The 19924-nt window shown below is 28.6% G+C and overlaps 2 protein-coding genes across 3 annotated transcripts; both read left to right on the forward strand.

Moving 5' to 3' along the window:
- The first annotated feature begins 37 nt into the window (after positions 1 to 37).
- LOC136075332 (uncharacterized) lies at positions 38 to 15406 on the forward strand. The gene is made up of 7 exons (XM_065788136.1): positions 38 to 107; positions 10276 to 10347; positions 11431 to 11783; positions 11873 to 12122; positions 12207 to 12230; positions 12319 to 12342; positions 12631 to 15406. Exons 4-7 carry the CDS (start codon positions 12038 to 12040, stop codon positions 12852 to 12854), a joined length of 357 nt encoding a protein of 118 aa, XP_065644208.1. The 5' UTR covers positions 38 to 107; positions 10276 to 10347; positions 11431 to 11783; positions 11873 to 12037; the 3' UTR covers positions 12855 to 15406.
- A 924-nt stretch (positions 15407 to 16330) lies between these two features.
- On the forward strand, positions 16331 to 19523 carry LOC136075333 (uncharacterized). Of its 2 annotated transcripts, none has more exons than XM_065788137.1 (5): positions 16331 to 16739; positions 17843 to 18034; positions 18485 to 18627; positions 18813 to 18878; positions 18965 to 19523. In XM_065788137.1, the coding sequence occupies exons 2-5, from the start codon at positions 17915 to 17917 to the stop codon at positions 18978 to 18980; spliced, it is 345 nt and encodes a 114-aa protein (XP_065644209.1). In that variant the 5' UTR covers positions 16331 to 16739; positions 17843 to 17914; the 3' UTR covers positions 18981 to 19523. The 2 variants fall into 2 exon arrangements, 1 of the variants encoding a protein (XP_065644209.1); XR_010635844.1 differs by having other exon boundaries at positions 16332 to 16739; positions 18485 to 18622.
- Positions 19524 to 19924: the final 401 nt, after the last annotated feature.

Here is a 19924-nt window from a genome sequence, read left to right on the forward strand (position 1 = left end):
AAAATATTATTTGCTTTTTAAATGATTAAAAGTTTGAAGTCATCTAACTTAAGGCTTTGATTCGTCTCAGAAGTCTTGAAAAATAGAGTCATAAAATATTTTCGCAGGTTTTCTTTATTATTTTACTATTGTGTTTATATCATTAAAAATAAATATCATTATTAACTAATAATAACCATGTTAAAACAATTTTAGGGATAATTTTTTGTAAAGTGCGTTTATTTTGCGACAATTTAGGTTAGGTTGTTGGTTAGTTAAGTTGTGGACAAAAAATCATAGTGAGCCATATTGTCCAGATTACCCCGGTGGGAAATGAGCCAGCGAATAGCAAGTCGCTACCAATAGATAAAAGACGCGTTTAAGGCGTATAAAATGCGTAGTAAAACGTATTTGAAAAGTTTTAAACACGTATTTTATCATTTGCTATCTTTTTTTCACTGGGACGTAACTAGATGACAAATTTTTTAATTTTATATTATAACTATTATTGTAAATGTTTAAATATATTTTGCTGTTCATTTAAAGATAAATAATAAAATTACAATAAAACTTTTACTTTACAAAAAGAATAAAAACAGACATAGGCTCAAGGAAGATACGGATGGCTGGTGTTGCCACAATCTTTTCTTAGAACCCCTCTAACAATGCCATTTAAAGTCCATATAATTTTAGTAAGTTTACAATAAACATTTTAGAAAAATACTTCATGAAGAATAAACATTGAAAACTCCGTTGCAATATAAATATTTAAATCTTTAGACGAACAAATTTAATATAAATATGCTGTTGCATATATACATATATATATATATATATATATATATATATATATATATATATATATATATATATATATATATATATATATATATATATATATATATATATATATACATTGATTCCGCAATGACGGGCCTCAGCTCAAAATTAAAAAATTTGGGCACTTGTGATTTTACTCTGCTCAAGTGATGGTTATGGTTGGTATTTGACCGAAGGTTGTATTTTCCAAAATAAAATAATGCTTCTGGCAGCAAAGTATTCTTATATTTACACATAAATATTAGTATTTGAAGTAAATTATGTTTTGATATATCTAGGACATTCATGTATTTCATTACAGGGGTAGGGTTTTCTAATCTCTTTTCATTGTTAACTGCTTTACATGCGCGGTTTTGTAAGCTCTGTAATCTTATTAATTTGGTTTTGTGTGTGTTTGCTCAAATAATATTAGCGTAGGAGAGATGACAATGAACAAGACTGAGGTAAAGCATTTTGCGCAATTTATAATCAAAAAAAATTTGTATAATTCACTTATAGCAGAAGAGATTTTTGTTTCAATGAGACTAATATGGTTTCTCCATAATAAGTTCTTATCAAATAATACTCCCAAAAACTTTGTATGGTTTACTCGGCTTATTTCATTTTTATTAATGGACAGTTTTGGTAGTTTTAACGGAAGATTAATTAATTGTCTTATTTTATGAAGAGAGTAAAATTGTTTTTTCACAATTTAATAATAATTTATTAGCTTTAAACCATTGGTAAAAGCTTTCTAGTTTAGTGTTTATTGTTTCGAACATTATTTTTATATCGAAGTGGTTTTGAACAATATTTTTATACCAAAGTGGTTTCGAACAATATTTTTATATCGAAGTGGTTGTAAAATAAATTTGTATTGTCTGCATACACATTTAATGATATTTTATGTAACGTTTTATTCATGAAACTGTTTTCTTTTTATTAAAGTTTGTAATTTTCATTGGCAAAAAATTTTTATTATTTTATTCTACTTTTTAATTCGAAACTAAAGCTAGAATGACCACACTAGAGCTGACAGATTTTAAACTAGATTCTAATAATATTGCCAATATAATAATGCCATTTTTGGAAATTTGTAATTAGTTTCATGTTGCAGTAGTTGTTTAAAATATATAAGATATGTTTCTAGACCATCCATGATCAATTAAACCAAGTTGAAATGATCTTTTTGGGCCAAATCTTACTCTATTTTTTAAATGTAATCTGCCTTCTAAAGGAATATAAATATCAAATAATAATATTGAGCAACTTTATAATATAAATGTGAATTTCATTATAATATAAATATTAATTTCATATTATAAAATTCATAATAATGTACTTGATCATACTACTAGTATAAAACTAGTATTTGTAGTAATGCAATAGTATTTATTTTATTCGAAAATATTTTTATTTTATATTGTTATTTAATATAAAATGATTATTTTAAAAAAAAAACTTTTTTTTATCTGGGCTACATGTGGATTAAAATTAAAGCGACAAAAGTTAAAAACTGAAACTTTTTTTATGCATTCGCATAACCATTAAATTCTATTTCCATATTATAATGAGTAATATTAGGATATAATATAATAACGAGTTTATGCATAAAGTTTCATTCAAACCTGAAAATGTTCGAACAATTTTTTATTCGAACACTTTCAGATAAAAGTTTATTTATATTTTAAAAATTAACAATTGCTAAGAGATAAGTTTCTTTATTAACAATATAACAACACGTTTATTTAAGCAATTTGAATGGTAATTTAGTTTGATTTATTTTTCAATAACAATTTAGTAAATAGTTTAAAATATAGGATAAGTAACTTTAATAAATAACTTTAGTTCAGTAGTTATCATTTTTTATAAAAAAACTAAGCACACAGGCAAGTACTAAGAAGTTTCCTATTTTAATAGTTCTTTTTTACTAATCTAGTACTAAAAGTTTCTTAAAGGTTTCTTAAGAGTTTCTTTAGAGTTATAAATAGGGCTTCTAGCACCAGTTTCTTATTTACATTGACTTAAAAATAAATGCATAATTACTAGTTATGAATTAGTTTTTAACGGTGGGTAAAATGGCTACTTAATATCTTTACTTTCTATTCATATTATTAGCAATGTCAGTCTGAATTACGCAACAAAAAGGAAAAATCCAATTACAAAAGAGTTGGAAGTACAGTGTCAGCGTTGCAACAAAATAATAAAGTGCTCAGGAATTCTACGACTACCTTTAAAAATCACTTTAAAAGTCACGGACTTTGTTTCGATAAGGTAACAGAATCAATTATACTAACAGATAAGAGAGCAAGCGAGAAGAGACAAAAAACTGTTGGCGACTTCTTAGCGCAAAAGAAGCTTCAAAATATTATTTCTGATTTGGCTGGGAATGGTATTTAAGTTCGAGCTATAACCAGAAATAAATACATTCGCCAGTCAATAGCTCGAGATGGATTTAAACTCCCCGCTAACGAAAGTGATGTAATGAAACTTTTGCACAAAGATTTTGATAAAAAGCAAAAAAAAACAAAAACGATTGACACCATAAAATTAAAAGTAGCCAATAAAGTGAAGTTACGATGGCTATCGACGACGTTACTACTTTAAGAGGACGAAAATATTTTGGAGTAAATATTCATGATAAAACTGACAATATCACGTATAAAACAGGATTAATTCATATTTTGGGTTCATGCAGTGCGCTTGATATGGTTGAAATAATGAAACAACATCTAAATGTGTTTAGAATATCGATGGTAAAAGATTTGGTTACATCTGGAGTAAACAAGAAGTATATTCAAAATTTAGATGTTATTGGCAAATTTTGTCTTAATCATGGTATACATCTTGGAGTATGTGACACACTTTATACGAAAAAACATGATATTAAAGATTTAAGCGATCCCTGTGATGACAATAACAATCAAAATGATTCTTTTGACAAAGGCACCAATTTTGAATTTATAAATGATGATTTCAAAGATTATATTGACATAATTTACTTTAAAGAACTCACGCAAACTGATAAAATACATCAAACTGTCAAGTACTCAAAATCAAGTTTTTCAATCAAAAGTCAAAGCTCTACTTGGAAAAGAAATTGAACTTCATCTTGATGTAAAAACTCGTTGGAACACAATACCAATAATGCTTGAGCCATTGATAAAGACAGAGACGGTAATTCAAGAAACTTTATTAGAATTTAAGGCAAATAATGTAGACTTCGATGCCTTGAAAGGTTTACTAGAGACAATGAAACTCATTAAACTTGCTATAGAGAATCTTAGTAAATTAGATGCAACTCTGTTGAGCGCTGACATGATTTTAGAATTTATGTTTGAGAAACTTTCTTTAGTTAACAGTGAAATTAGCAAAAAATTGATGGATAATTTGAGAATTAGAGTCGATGAATACCTGAATACAGATGTCATGAATTTATTACGCTGTCTAAAGAACTCTACAATAACCCCATCCAGAGATACGATAACTTTTGCAGGAATGTTGATATCTCGACTTTTTGGTGTTCATGACGTTAATATTATTGAAACAACTTCCAGTAATTCATCAGATAAAATTTTAACTCTGCAAGAGGAACTGAATGTGTTGCTGAAGAAAAATGAATCACCAATAGTGTCTTCTGGACAAGATAATTTCAAGTTTAAAGCTGAATTCCTCTTTTTAAAAATACAGACCAGCGTACAGAAAACTTACAAAAGCTTTATGATGCATTATTAACAATTAGGCCCTCATCTACGGATGTTGAAAGAGTATTCTCCGTGTGTGTCAACTTTTGTACAAAAATAAGATCACAACTTTCAGATAAGTCATTATCAGCTCTTTTTTGAAGTACTGTTATAAAATGTAAAGTTTATGTTAGGATATATATTATTGGAAAAAATTTTACTCTCACCTGCTTAATACAAGGAGGGTGGGTGGGGGTAATAAAAGGGGCGGGGTTCGAATTTCAAAAACAGTTGTTAACAGCTGTCTGTAAAAATTATAAAACAGTAAAACAGCTGTTTTTAAAAACCACTGTTTTTCAGAAACCCTAGTTGCTACATTAGTTTATTAGTCTAGATAGTTTGCGACGTTAGAACTATCTTGTTCTATCTCCACTTTTGAAAAAATTAACTTATGGATAGTGTTGTGTACATCTGAATAATATTTTTCTGCTATATTAAAACCTAAGTTATAAGTAAAAAAGTTGCGGAGAAAACATAAGCTATAAAAATGTTTTTATATGCTGTCTCATAAAGTTTTTATTTTTTAAATCGTTTTATCTCAAAACTCAAAAATGTGGAGATCGAATACGATAATTCTAACGTCGCGAATTTGAAAAGTACTCTGACTTCTTTTCTACGCAACAAGTGAACATTAAAGGTAACCAAATCATAATTATTTTTTTTGCTATAGGGGAGAGGGGGACAGTTTAGGACAGGGGTAGTTTAGGACAAGGCGAATAATCCAAAAAATACTAACTCTTCAACTCTTCAAGTTTAATATATTCGTCGATTGAAAATACTTTCACACGCAAGCGTCATAGGATTTCTTTCACAAAGGCAGTCAGGTAGCTTTTCTACAAACGTTTTGTGGTTTTTGATATTTTTTTCTAACTTTTTTAATTCTTAAGTGTAAGGATTTACAAAGAAATTTACTCCACCCAAGGAATTATTTTTTGCATTTTCTGTGAAAGGTATATGTTCTGCGACGTAAATAAAAAAATTCAACGATAAGACATAAATTCTTCACAGAAAAATTGTAGAATGTTTCCTGACATCAGGGTTGAGGCAGCATTGGATGATTTTCACGGGGCGATTTAGGACGTGTTGCGCGGAACCTTTAAAAATGGTGCGCAATTATAAAAAAAAATGTGAAAGATTTATCAACGAGAAAAATTTAAAAACTGCAGTTAAACATGTTTTTGATAAAACAATGAAGTTAAGAGAAGCTGCAGGTGTATTTTGGTTCTTTAAAAGTACGTTAGCTTACAGAATAAAAATGCTCAGAAATAAAAGAAAATCGAAAAGTGATAACTTTTCAACCAAATATTCTGTGAATCAAGTATTTACTAATGCAGAAGAAGCTATGTTAGAAAATTATATGTTGAAATCATCAAAAATAAATTATGGTTTAACTTATTACCAAGCTAGAATTTTAGCATATGAATATAGTAATGCTTTGAAAAAATGTCCTGAATTATGGAGCCAAATTAAAATTGCTGGCATTGAATGAATGAAAGGATTTATGATAGGACACAAAAAGATTTCTCTGCGCAAACCAGAAAATACAAGTCTATCAAGAGCAACAAGTTTTAACCAACAAAATGTGAATAAATTTCAACTCAACTTAGAGAGAGTACTCTGTTAGTCAAAATATTCTCCAGAACGCATATTTAACATAGACGAAACAAGTGTCATGACTGTTGTGCAGGCACCAAATGTCATAGCTCAGCGTGGTCAAAAGCAAGTTTGTCAAAACGTCTCAGCTGAAAGAGGGCAGCTTGTAACTATGTGTGCTATTATTAATGCAGTCGTAAACACTATACCACCAGTTTTTATTTATCCTAGAGCAAGATTTCAAGAGCGTATGCTAAAAGGAGGACCTAATGGTTGTGTTGGATTTGCTAACAACCCTAGTAGTGGATGGATGACAGGAGAAATTTTTATACGAGTGCTCAAACATTTAAAGCTCCATTCAAAGTACAATAAAGAAAACAAGATTTTGTTATTACTAGATAACCACAAAAGCCATTGTACTATTAATGCAATCAACTTTTGCAGAGAAAATGGAATTGTTTTACTTACACTCCCACCACATTGTACACATAGACTTCAACCTCTTGATGTTTCAGTATTGGGTCCTTTTAAACAAAAAATTTCTGCATCTCAAAATGACTGGTTGTTAAATCACCCAGGAAGAACTATAACAATTCATGATTTAGTCAGTATAGTAACCCCTGCATATAATGGCTCATTTACACCAAATAATATTACTGCAGGGTTCAAAAAATGTGGTATTTTTCCTTTTTTATAGAAATGCATTCACAAATGAAGATTTCGACTGTTCAGATGTAACAAACCAAAGCCTTAATTACATCTCTTATCAATCTAGTAATAATGACAATAATAAAAAAAGCTACATAGGTTTTAAAATTTTAAATGTTAGTGATCATTCTATAGTAAAAACTTTTGAAGCTACTGTGCCAAATAAAGAGTCACTTAATGAATATAGAAACTCAGCTGATGAGCCGTCACAGCCATCTGCACCAGTTTTATCTCCTGAAATGATTAGACAATACCTCAAAGCACATCCAAGAAAGAAAACATCATGAGGCAGAAAAAAAGGAAGATCAAGAATTTTAACAGACACGCCAGAAAGACCACCAAATACAGAATCTATAACTTACACAAAACAGAAAATATTTAACAACCATATCAACCCTCTCCCCCCCCTCCCCCCAAAAAAAAAAGTGCTTCAACAGTTAACAATGCAACGTTAGCTTTTGTTTGCAGAATTGAAGAAATAAATGGAAACATTTTGGTTGTTAATTTGTTGAATAAAAAAGTAGGATTTAATATATTTTACTTTCCTGATATACAAAATAAGTGGTCGGTGCCAATTGCAGAAGTCTTAGCTAAACTTCCTATGCCAAACAATGCAGGAAGCATTTCAAGAGTTTCTTGTATTATATTCAAATTTGATTTTTCTACATTTAAACTTGGTTGAATGTTATGAATTCTCTCAATTAAAACAAAAAGAAAAATTGTTTATCTACATCCATTTTATATTCAAACTTATTTTTTTATTATCTTTTTATTAATAAGAGTGATATGTGATTAAATAGCATTTTCTTTTTAGTTTATTTGAATATACAAAAAAACTCATTAATGGTTTGAGATCTTTATAAGAATAATTATGTTACTCCTAATAATTCTGTTGATTCTGTTATTGTTAATAATTACTGCTAAACGAAAAAATTAGGTTTAAGAAACATTTTTTGTCTTTTAATTATATTTCCTAAACTGCCCCAACATTTTCCTAAACTACCCCCTCTTGTGGGGTAGTTTTGGACTATTGGTAGCTTCGATTTTAAGAAAAAAAAAACCATTATTTTTTTGAACTAGCTCGAACTTGCTTTTTTTTGAAGAATGAATACCTAAATTACCTTTTTTTATATTGATAAATATAAATATAATATTTTTTTATATTGATAAATATAATATTTTTTTATATTGATAAAACACGTAATAACACGTTGTGTTATTACGTGTTTTACGCTTGTTTGACAATCTTTACTTTTTGATCTATTTCTGTAAAAATTTAACACTTTTTTATCTTGCGTAAGCGAGGCAATCTTTAATTTTGTACGAAAGTGTAAATGGTAAAGATGGCATTACAAAAAAAATTTAATTATATTTATCAATATATTTTGAAATCATTTTAGCTCAACCTAAATTTTTTTTAAATAAAAAGGCTTCAATCAAACACTTTTTTTTCCACTAAATAAACAAATTCTGATTCCAAAATTGATCTGCCCTATTGTATACTGAAATATACCAATGAATTGTACATTAATCGTAGTTAATGCATTAACCTCGATTGTCTCTTTATTATATATAATCGATTGTCTATTTATTACTTTATTTAATATTGCAAGTGTTTATTCATTTCTATTTTTCTTTTTATTCCAACTACTGCATTTATTGTATTTTTGCAGAAGTTAACAAACCTTGATTGTTCATCAGATGGTATGTTACATTTTTCAACATAATTTATAACTTTTTATTTTATTACTAAATTTAAGTGTTTTTTTTTTCCATAAGAAAAAAGCAAATTTATTGGTATTTTTTGCAATTCTTATATTTTGTTTTCTTGTTTTATTTACTCCAAACTTTATGTTATGGTTTGTTATGTTTACAGTTTTTACGCTTTAAATTACTTATCTTCCTTCCATTTGGATGTAGATATTGCGTATACGGCATCGTCTAGACCACTTAAAGAACCAATCTTTGCAGAGACGTTTTTTCTATTTAAAAATAATGTACACTGTAAAACGAATCGGTTTTTTAGTGGTTTTTTGAATAACTACTTGGTTTTTCAAAAAAACGGTTTCCTGATTTTTGGTTTTTTAAAAATCCAATTGGTTTTATACTTGACGTTTTACGTTTTACTTGAAGTTTAACGGTTTTTCAAAAAACCGTATCTTCAAAAAATCGTATCTTAAGGCCGTAAGTTTTTTACTATTTGAGTTTTGAAAATTTTGCGAAAATGGCTGGAATCGTTGTTAACATTTTGCCAGTAAGTTTGAGTATAAATTTCATACCATAAAATATGTTCTTTAACTTTTGCATAAAAAACTAAATATACTTACTACAAAAATACTCGAGTTATTATTATAAAAACTCTTTGAAGTTTAAAAATATTTGTTTTAGGAGCAACCTGAAACTTGGTCATCTTTGGATGTTGCTCTATGGTTAAAAAATTGTTGTTTAGAAACATGTGTTGACAAATTCATAGGTAGTTTTTAAAAACAATTCAGTTTTAAATAAAATTCTATTGTTCAATGTGTTTAACACCAGTATCAATTATTTTAAAGCTATATAGGCATTACAGAAATTTACCACCCACATTAGGTACGCGGAAATCGCGTTTTACGGAGCCGATTTTTGTGCTAAAATTTTGTTCCACGTTTTTTTCACTTTTTTTAAGGTAGCGTCAGACAAACGTTTTTTTTTGGTGTTTCTTTTTAGAAACATATATAAACCTAGATATTTTTCTGAAAGAAGAAGGGTTAATCTTGATTTTTATGTGGCTTTTAATGTATGGTTACTAATTTTTCATGGTTTGTTAAGGTCCTGAAAATATAGTATATGTTCTCACATTAATTTATAGTAGAAGAAATGTTGAGCCCGCTTTTTTTATTATTGATTTTACTTTCTACATGCATTTTCTAAGCACATGCCAATTTTCAAAGAAAAAAAAAAGGGAGCAGATAGTTTACTATGTGTTATTCTACAAATACCACTTGTTTTAGGTAGCCTTAGGCAAACGTTTTTTTGAGGTATTTCTTTTTAGAAACACATATAAACATAGGATATTTTTTGAAAGAAGAAAGGTCAAGCTTGATTCTTATACTATTTTTAAGTATGGTTGCCTAACTTTTTTATGAATTTTTTTGCTGACAATTTTCTATGAAAATTTAGTCGATGTTCTCCCATTAATTTCGTATCAAAGAAATGTTGAGCCCGCTTTTTTTATTATTTATTCTACTTTCTACATGTATTTTCTTTTTACCTGCCAAATTTCAGCCAAAAAAAAAATGGGAGCAGCTATATAACTAAGTGCAGCACTTTTGGTACCTAATTTCTGTTTTAATGAATTTTTTTTCGGTAACAGCGAACTATATAAATACGGAGGCGGATAGGGGGGCCAGTTCTTAGAAAAACAATTTTTTTTCTGCATTATTTTTATTATTAGATAACAGATAACAGAAAAACAGATAAAATGGAAAAAAAAGACTTACAAAATATATAGATTCTCTAACAGATAGTAAGCAAATTTTTTTTTTCATAATTATATTATTGCTAACTATTTTTAAAACAAAAACATAAATGTAAAAACCTTACTCTTTTTGTTTATCTTAGTAAGATAATCTTAAGTATAAAAAGATTAATGTATTACTAATACATTTTTAGTAATACATTTTTAATAATACAGTTTTAATCTAATACTATTAAATTAAAACTGTTTTGATTTTATTGATAGATTAAAGTATCATTTCACAGGTTCATTAAAACATCATATAAGTATAAAAATTTGTTAATACACACATAAGTATTAATAATACTTATTTTTATATTAACAAATACTTTGTTAAAAATAAATTATTTTATGATTTGTATAATTTGCTTCAAGTCTACAAATCGAATTTATACTGATTTATTCTTAACAGACATATTTTTTGGTGTTGAATGGTATAAAAATTACACTCATCTTCTTTTATTATTTTCCTGTTGTATACTACTTCATCCTATAAATATTATTTAAATAATTATACAAACATGTCTAATATTTGCTTCTTGTTTAGATCCTAGCACTATCATTATAGATTTTTTGAGATTTCGTAAGTATAGTTCCCATAACATTTTTGCATTAACTTAATGCTTCTAAAGTTTTTTTAAATATAAGATATAATTATTATTGTCTATACCTTTTTCTTGATGTATACTAGTTTATATATGTTTATTGTTTACATAAGTACATACCCATTCTTAATGTTAGCTTCTTGTTTATATACATATAATCTTTATATTTTAATTTTTTAGTTGTTATTTTTTGAACTTACTTTTGGCAATTACAAGGTGTTATTTTTTATCGTACAATTTTTTTGTTACCTTTAGTTGAATCGACAAGGTCTACCATTGATAAGTTTGTATATTATAACTTTTGTTATGAATCATAGTAACAAAAGTTTAAACATGTGTGTCTAGGTTTAACTCATATTTTGTTTAACTCTCCTTTCATTACTTGCTATAGCTAGTAATTTTGAAAACCAGGAATTTTTATTCTGTGAATATATTTAATTCTAAACTTATTTTTTTTTGTGGTGTCTCACTCCTTTTTTAACTTTAGAACCATCTTCATCTGGTACAGTTGGTAAGTTCTAAAAACCTGTTATGCATTCCTTATCAAATGCAACATTTATTTTTTTATAACAATCTTTTAACCTTAGTTCCAACTTTAACTGCAACAAGTGGTAAGTTTAAAAACTATTACTTTTTAATATGTGTATGCATTTCTCAACAAATGCAATATTTATTTTCTATTAAAACTTTTTAACCTCAGGAACATCCTCATCTGCTACAATTGGTATATTTTAAATGCTTTACTTTCTAATATGTTTATGTATTTTTCATCAATTTCATCAATATTTGTTTTTTATTACAACTTTTTTACCTTAGTTTTATTGTCGTCTGCATCAAGTGGTATGTCTAAATAATATTACTTTTTCATATGTGTATCCATTTTTCATCATTTGCTGTATTAATTTTTTATTACAACTTTTTAACCTTAGGACCATCTTCATCTGGTACGATTGGTAAGTTTTAAAATTTTTACTTTCTATTTGTGTATGCCTTTTTTTATCAATTGCTATATTTTTCTTTTTTAAAACTTTTTTTACCTCTGTTTCATCGTCCTCTGCATCAAGTGGTATGTCTAAATAATATTACTTGTTAATATGCGTGTCCATTATTCATCATTTGCTATATTAATTTTGTATTACAACTTTTTAACCTTAGAACCATGTTCATCTTCTACGATTGGTAAGTTTTAAAAATTTTACCTTCTAATTGTGTAAGCATTTTTCATCAATTACAATTTTTCTTATTACAACTTTTTAACCTTAGTTTCATGTTCATCTGCAACGACTGGTATGTCTAAAAACTATTACTTTTTAATATGTGTGCGCATATCTTAGTAATTGCAATATCTTTAAGTGACAACTTTTTCTACCTTTAGTTCCACCTGCTCAACTTTCTGCTGGTAAATTTATGTATTAAAAATGTATCTGAATGGTTATCAAATTTTTATTATTCCTATTAATATACACTGTTTAATACATTTATATTGTGTTTTCATTTGAATTCTCATAAAAGGAAAATCACTAGCAGTATTGAAATTTTTACTCTTATTAAAAATTTGTTTACCTATCAGTGATTTATTAGTCAATAATTTTATATATTTAGATAAACTTTAACAAGTAAAAAATTTTTATCAAGTGTTACATAATGCCATTTGTTACTAATATAATTATTATTTATTTGCTTTTAGAGCTTACATATGAAGCCTACAGGGTTTACAGGACCCAGCATCCTGGACCCACCAGCAACAGATCATATTTGCGTTGGATCCAGTTTGGGGGCAAAGATGACCCTCTTTTTAGATGGCCCTATTATCCCCCAAGCAGGGGTGCTGGGGACAGCAGCAGAGGTACTGCAAGTGGTCGTGGCAGAAGAGGTCGACTTAGGCGGAATGTTTTATGGCTTGCAAAATGAGTACCGCAAGTTTTGTAACTTGCAAATATGGTACAGTAAGTTTTATGGCTTGCAAAATGAGTACCGCAAGTTTTGTTGCTTGCAAATATGGTACAGCAAGTTTTGTAGCTTGCAAATATGGTACAGCAAGATTTATGGCTTGCAAATTTTTTTTGATAGACGGCTCTGGCTTACCTTCACGTGGTGTCTATTGTTAAAAATGATTTAATTTTATTCATTAATGGAATTGAAAAATTAAATCATTCACTAAAAGCCAAGACAAAACTTAATTACATTTTTTATTTCAAAATACTTATTGTTTTTGTGTGTTTTTTGTTAAGGTTGGAGTGGGTAATCGGTCCCTTTAAAGGACAAAATGGATATTCAAACTCATCTAGTAATGTGGCAAATTAGTTTTTTATTCTAATTTCTCTCTGTTTAAGAAAGCATTTTAACATTTTTTGTGAAATTGTTATTAATTTTTTTTTTCAGGTTTAGGGCAGCAGGGGGGAGGGGGCGGCATACGCCCCCTCCAAAAAAGGTAATTTTATACACCACTAGTTACTATTTTTCAAAGTATTAAAAGGTTATATTTATTTTTTATAATGTACTCATTTTAGTAAATATAACAATATTTAAAAGAATGAAATTTTGATAGGGTGTGTTAAACCTTACCCACAACGTAACACCCAACTTTATGATAGACCTGTAATACTCGCTAGTGATGTAGAATAAAATAATACCAAAATGTTATTCATAAATATTATCAATTTCATAAAAAAAACACTCTTTAATGGAGAAAAAGTGTTTTTTGTGAGGTGTCGGTGGTGGATTAGCACCCCCTCTGGATCCCTTGATGCGCCATTTACCTAGAAAAAAGTTTAAATTAAAGCCCATTTTTACACCTATCTTTTGATATCAAGTTATAGATTTTTGAATTAGAATTGACAATGTTATAACAATTTATGTAAAAAAAAAAATTTTTTGACCACAGTTTTATCAAGAAATCCATATATCAAAAATTTGCTACTAAAAACGTCATAACTTTTTATAGAATTGTCCGATTTTCGTAATTTTTTCACCTTTGAAATACTGTATTTGAGAGCTTTCTAATGATATATAATATTCTAGTATTTGAATAATTTAAAAAAATCAGTCCACGTACCTACCTACATGATTTTAATCTGAAGATTAACTGCCGCTTTTCAACCTGTAATAAAAGTTTCAAAAAGCTTCACAGTTTTCAACAGCATGTGAGGAGAGCGCACATGCTGTTGAAAACTGTGAAACTTGAAACACATGTTTCTAAAATTAAGAGAAAAACATGTAGTTGCAAGCCAAGTTCATGTTGATTTAGCAAGTGAGTTCTTATGTTACTGTTAATCTAAGAGGAACTAAACACAATCTTCATGTTTGTATTGCCTCGGTATCTGCAGACAATTTAGGGGCTCACTTGCTTGCCAGTTTTAGGTGCTGCTTCAATTCAGGTAGAATTTGTCAATTTTGTTTAGTTGATCATAAAGCCATATCTTTGAGATACACAGAAGACTCTTGTTCATTGAGAACAATTTCAAATTATAACACTCATCTACAAGCAGTCAAAAGTTATTCTGCAAATAAAGCAATATTTGGAATAAATAAATCATGCAGCTTAAACAGATTGCCTTACTTTAGTGTTATTAAATCCTTTCCACCAGACTTACATCATGACATTCTAGAGGGAATAGTTCCACTTCTTTGAAATTGACAATCCAAAAACCGATTGAAAATAAGATCATAAATTTAATCCAGTTAAACTATGAAATAAAAACATTTCCATATGGATTTCATGATTCAAGAAATGTTCCATGTGAAATATGCAACCATTCGATTTCTGCTAATGGTCATCTCTCTGGAAAAGCTTCAGAAAATTGGTGTCTCTTTAGAAATTTTCCAATAATTATTATTGGTTATCTTTCTATTCATTGTGATAATCTTCCATTGTTTTGGGAAGTATTTTTGCTGTTTCGTCAAATATCTGACATTTTATTTTCATTCACAATTAAACATGATCAAATTACATATTTAACATACCTTATTGGGAATTTTCTCTATATGTTTAATATTGAATATCCTGACAAAATGACTCCAAAAATGCATTATCTTATACATTATCCAAGAATGATGTGTTTATTTGGCTCTTTAAGACATTTATGGTGTATGAGGTTTCAATCCAAACACAATTATTTTAAAAGATTGTGCCACATTATTTCTAACTTCAAAAATATCACCTTTACATTATCAAAGCGACACCAAATGAGACAATGTGCAGAATTAAATTCTTATGATTGTCTGCGAAAACAATGAAACTAAGAAGAATGGAGTTACAATATCAACTTTGTGTTTTCCATAGAATATCCAAGATGAACTATTTGATTATTTTTGATATAATATTAGTGAAATATTTAAAACTACAAGTGTATCTATTAATCATGTAACTTGTTATGTTAAGGACTATCTTGTTTTATCCGTTTAAAATAATGGAATTCCTATTTGTTCATGCATATCTTATCTGTTAAAACACTGAAAGATGGAATCCACAGACTATTCTTTTATGTGCTAAACGAAAGCACATAAAAGAATAGTCTGTGGATTCAAACCTAGTTTCACGACAAATGGGTGAATTCTTACGGATGTAAATGCTGAGGCCAAGCATGTGACTATTAGAGTCTTTACGAATTAGAGGAAGATAACCATCAACACTTAGATCACAAGATGAGACAGCTGAACTCAAATTAGTCTCACAAAGAGCAAGTAGGTCTGGTGAATTTTGCAAGAGATAAGACTCAACAGAAGAAAAGTTACTTCGAAGACCACGAATATTAGTGAATGATAGGTTTAGAGAACTTGGTGATGATGATGGTTTTTTGTGTTTTATAGTTTTTGGTACTTTATTCATTTTTAAATTAGATTGAAGAACTTGACTCAAAGCATAGATAGTACTCAGAACACTGTTTAATAGCCCAAGCAATTGCCTCATTACTACTAATAAACCCTAAGCCGTAACAAAGGGCTCCAAATGTGGCCTCCGCAATGCACACCAAAAGTACAAACAAGGACACCATCCATGCGCAGTATGGCACTGTTAATACTTTGATATTATTCAGCTGTTGATGGAATCAGCCTCTCTGAGAGCTACCACAGAGTTCGGGAAACCTGACTACCAGCCGGCCTCGGAACCATAAAACTGAGTTTTAGAGCTGTACCCTCATTAGGAGATAATAAAGTGAGTTGCCTAGTCATAAAAACAGAGACACAAGCAAAACCCATGCATTGAGTCAAGAAGATCCAGCATTCAACATCCTAAACTGGAAACAATGTATTAAAAATACATCTGCGCCAGCCTAATAGATGAAGAAGGGGTGCGAGGCTGGTCAACAGATAGAATCTGTTTACCCCTTAAGTCTTTGCCTAGGAAGCCTTCTGCATTTAACATCTGCCCAAGAAAGCCAGGTGCATTTAACATCTGCCCAAGATGAGTATTTTTATCGAGACATCATCTCTAGCCTTTACTCAACCAAGAGCCCCAAGGCAGGGGGTGTTTTAAATCGGAGTTGGCATCTCCTAGCTTTTGCCTAAAAAGGCGTATCCTAAAAGGCAGCAGGACATGAAGCAGATTGTACTGGGTTACATGTTACCAGTAGCAGGATAACCTGATCTGACTTTTATTTATACAAATTTAGTAAAAATAGTAAAATGATTATTATGAAATTTAATATTTATTAATAATATTATTAAAAAATATATTATAAATCAATTTATCAATCTATTTATTTTAGGTATCCAAGTAGTTCACAATTGTATGAATTAGCACAGGAAGTGATTCTATGTTTTCCAAATGTTAAGCCAACACATGGAAATGGCTCAGTAAGCTGAACATTTTAGTTTACATTTTAATTACAAAATTGTGTCAATAAATATATTTTTTTATTGCATAAGTTAACACTTAGCAAGCAAAATGAGTTTAGGTGTGTTATACACACGCACACACACACACAAACACACAGATTTTTCGTCCTCAGTGTGTTAAATTATGCAATAAAAAAAATATTATTGACACAATTTTATATATATATATATATATATATATATATATATATATATATATATATATATATATATATATATGTATATATATATACACAAATATAATTGCAGAGTTGACATTGCGCTATGACGCTATACTGATTTAGGGAAACTTGAGGACTTCAGTACATACATCGACTGATATAGGGAGAACACGCAAGGAGTAATACACACATCGACTGATTTAGGGAGAACACGCGGGAGTTAATAACACATTGAAGGGTTTGGGTTGGGGCAGGGTTAGGGTTAGGTTAGATAATGTCCCCATTGGACATTAAATATAAGACTAAAATATTAATAATCTGGTCTTGCGTTTTATTGTTCACTTTCGTCCAACACTTTATGGAAAAAATATATCGTGTTGTCAGAAATACATTTACGGGTGTGTATATATATATATATATATATATATATATATACATATATATATACATATATATATATATATATATATATATATATATATATATATATATATATATATATATATATATATATATATATATATATATATATATATATATATATATATATATATATATATATATATATATATATATATATATATATATATATATATATATATATATACACATATATACACTTTATGGAAAAAATATATCGTGTTGTCAGAAATACATTTAAGGGTGTATATATATATATATATATACACATTTTGACAGGTTCATCAGGAAGCATCCTGATTAACCTGTCAAAATCGAAAAAGCTTGTTGAAGAAAAAAGATAGAGAAGTGTTTTTACTAATATATATATATGTATATATATATATATATATATATATATATATATATATATATATATATATATATATATATATATATATATATATATAATTGTTATTCTAAGGTTAAATTTTTTTGTAGGAGTTTCTAGTTCATGCTTTAAAAGAAAAACTTAAATGAGTTAGGCGACCTCTCGTTAATGATGCCACAGTAATGGAATATAAAAAAAAGTATGGGCATGCCAATGGAGGCCATAAAAGGAAATCTATTGGTATAAATGAGTCAATGACTCAGATATTGCCGGCTAAGAGATTCTGCCACTCGATTACACAAGTATATATGTTATTTTGTATTTAAAAGATGAATGTAATAGATTACACGAACAATTAGTTTATAGTTTTATATATATATTTATATTTTTCAAAGAGTGAAAGACAGAAAGATAGAGATACGTTTGAAAAATGGTACCGATGCTATTTATTTCCCTACTGCCAGAAAGAAAGAAATTAAAGTATACTCATATTTCTTTTTTCTTTCTGGATTTTTGGAAATTTTTATCCCTCATCCAATCGTCCAATGTTTTTAATTTTGAATTTTTTTTGCAGGCTGAAACTATGACAACTATAACTTATTCTAAATATAGTGTAATAATAATAGTTAATAATAATAAAATTAGGTCATATAAAGTTAGTTTCTAAATTTGTTTCAAGAATTATGTTAGGTAAATTATTTAATCTCACATGTTGCCAGTTTCAGATGAATGTAAAGTTTTATTATTTACAGACAGAACACGATGTTACTGATGACCTTTTGGCATTATTATCTGAAGAATGCAATAAGTTGCGTCCTGATGTCCTTTTCTTGAAAAGCCAAGTTCGTTTAATCATTGGCACGCTTAAGAAGCATTGCCAAAACAACACTGTGAAGAATGTTTTTTTTTTTTTTTTTTTTCTTTCTGTTATTGTTCTACCAAATATTGGGAATTTAATATTCAAATTATTAATACAAAAATGTCTTGTTAATACAAAAAAAAAGTCATTGAATTTTGGGAATTTAAATCTCATTCATCCATACATTTCTCGTTTTGTAAGCATCAATTTATCACATTTAGGCATTTCGAAGAATTTAAGAGCGGCTATGCTAGTTCATCTGGAGTTTACTATATATTTTTGAAAGGGTAAGAGTTTTATCGTAATTTATTGCTAGTGCAGATATTTGGTTCAGTATACCTTAATTGTAACTTGATGTTTTATTTTGATTTAGGATCCAGTTTGTCTAACTCCGATTCTCCGAATTAAAGGCCGTTTCTTAGACCAATTTCCATTGATCTATTTGTCGATAAAATTCTTGTTGCAAAAGACATTCTAGATTTTTCATGTGGCGTTACTATGGTTATGGCAGCATATTTTTTATTTGACATTGCCTATCCTACCCAGCCGGCACAAACACGTCTTTTAGACGTTTTTCTTCGCATCTAAAATGTTAACACTTTTGGATATCTAAATTCAGATAAATAAGACATCTATTAGTAGTCATCTTTTAGACCGCTTGAGACAGCTATTTTTAGTCGTCTCAAAGATAAATACAATTAGATGTCTTATAGTTATATGAATTTTGACGTCTAAAGGTGTTAACATTTTAGATTCTAAAAACACGTGTTTTGCTGGCTGGGTAAGCCTTTGTTAAAAAAACTTAATTTTATTGAACACCATGTTATATCGGATAAAGTTAAACTTTGCAAAACAGCTAAACAAATATCTAAATTATGCAAACTTTAAATGTAAAATTGATATGATATTTAAAACAATTAGCTGTATTTAAATTTTGTTTTTCTTAATCATCTTTCTCTACAAATGGGGTTTATGGTAACATACTACGATATTGAATTGTGGTAATCGGTAATTAGTTTATTAAAAAGCAAATATCGTTTGAATTCCGTCTAATTCTGTCGGGCGGGGGGACAATCACTGTCTTTTTTTTTGTCGTTGAAAAAATCCTCAATTAGTGAAAAAAGTCAATTAACGAAGAAAAAAAGGCGGAGGGGGACAGCACGTCTTCCCTAGTTACCCCGGCAAAAAAAACTAAATGATGGTTTTTCAAAAAACCGATATGAGTTTTTCGAAAAACGCAATATAATGGATTTTTGAAAAACCGATTTTTTACGGTTTTTCAAAAAACCGAAAACGGTTTCAATCTGGCTTCAGTCTGAAAAACCGATTTCGG

This window comes from Hydra vulgaris, chromosome 01, assembly GCF_038396675.1.
Source record: "Hydra vulgaris chromosome 01, alternate assembly HydraT2T_AEP".
NCBI classification, from domain to species: Eukaryota; Metazoa; Cnidaria; class Hydrozoa; order Anthoathecata; family Hydridae; genus Hydra; species Hydra vulgaris.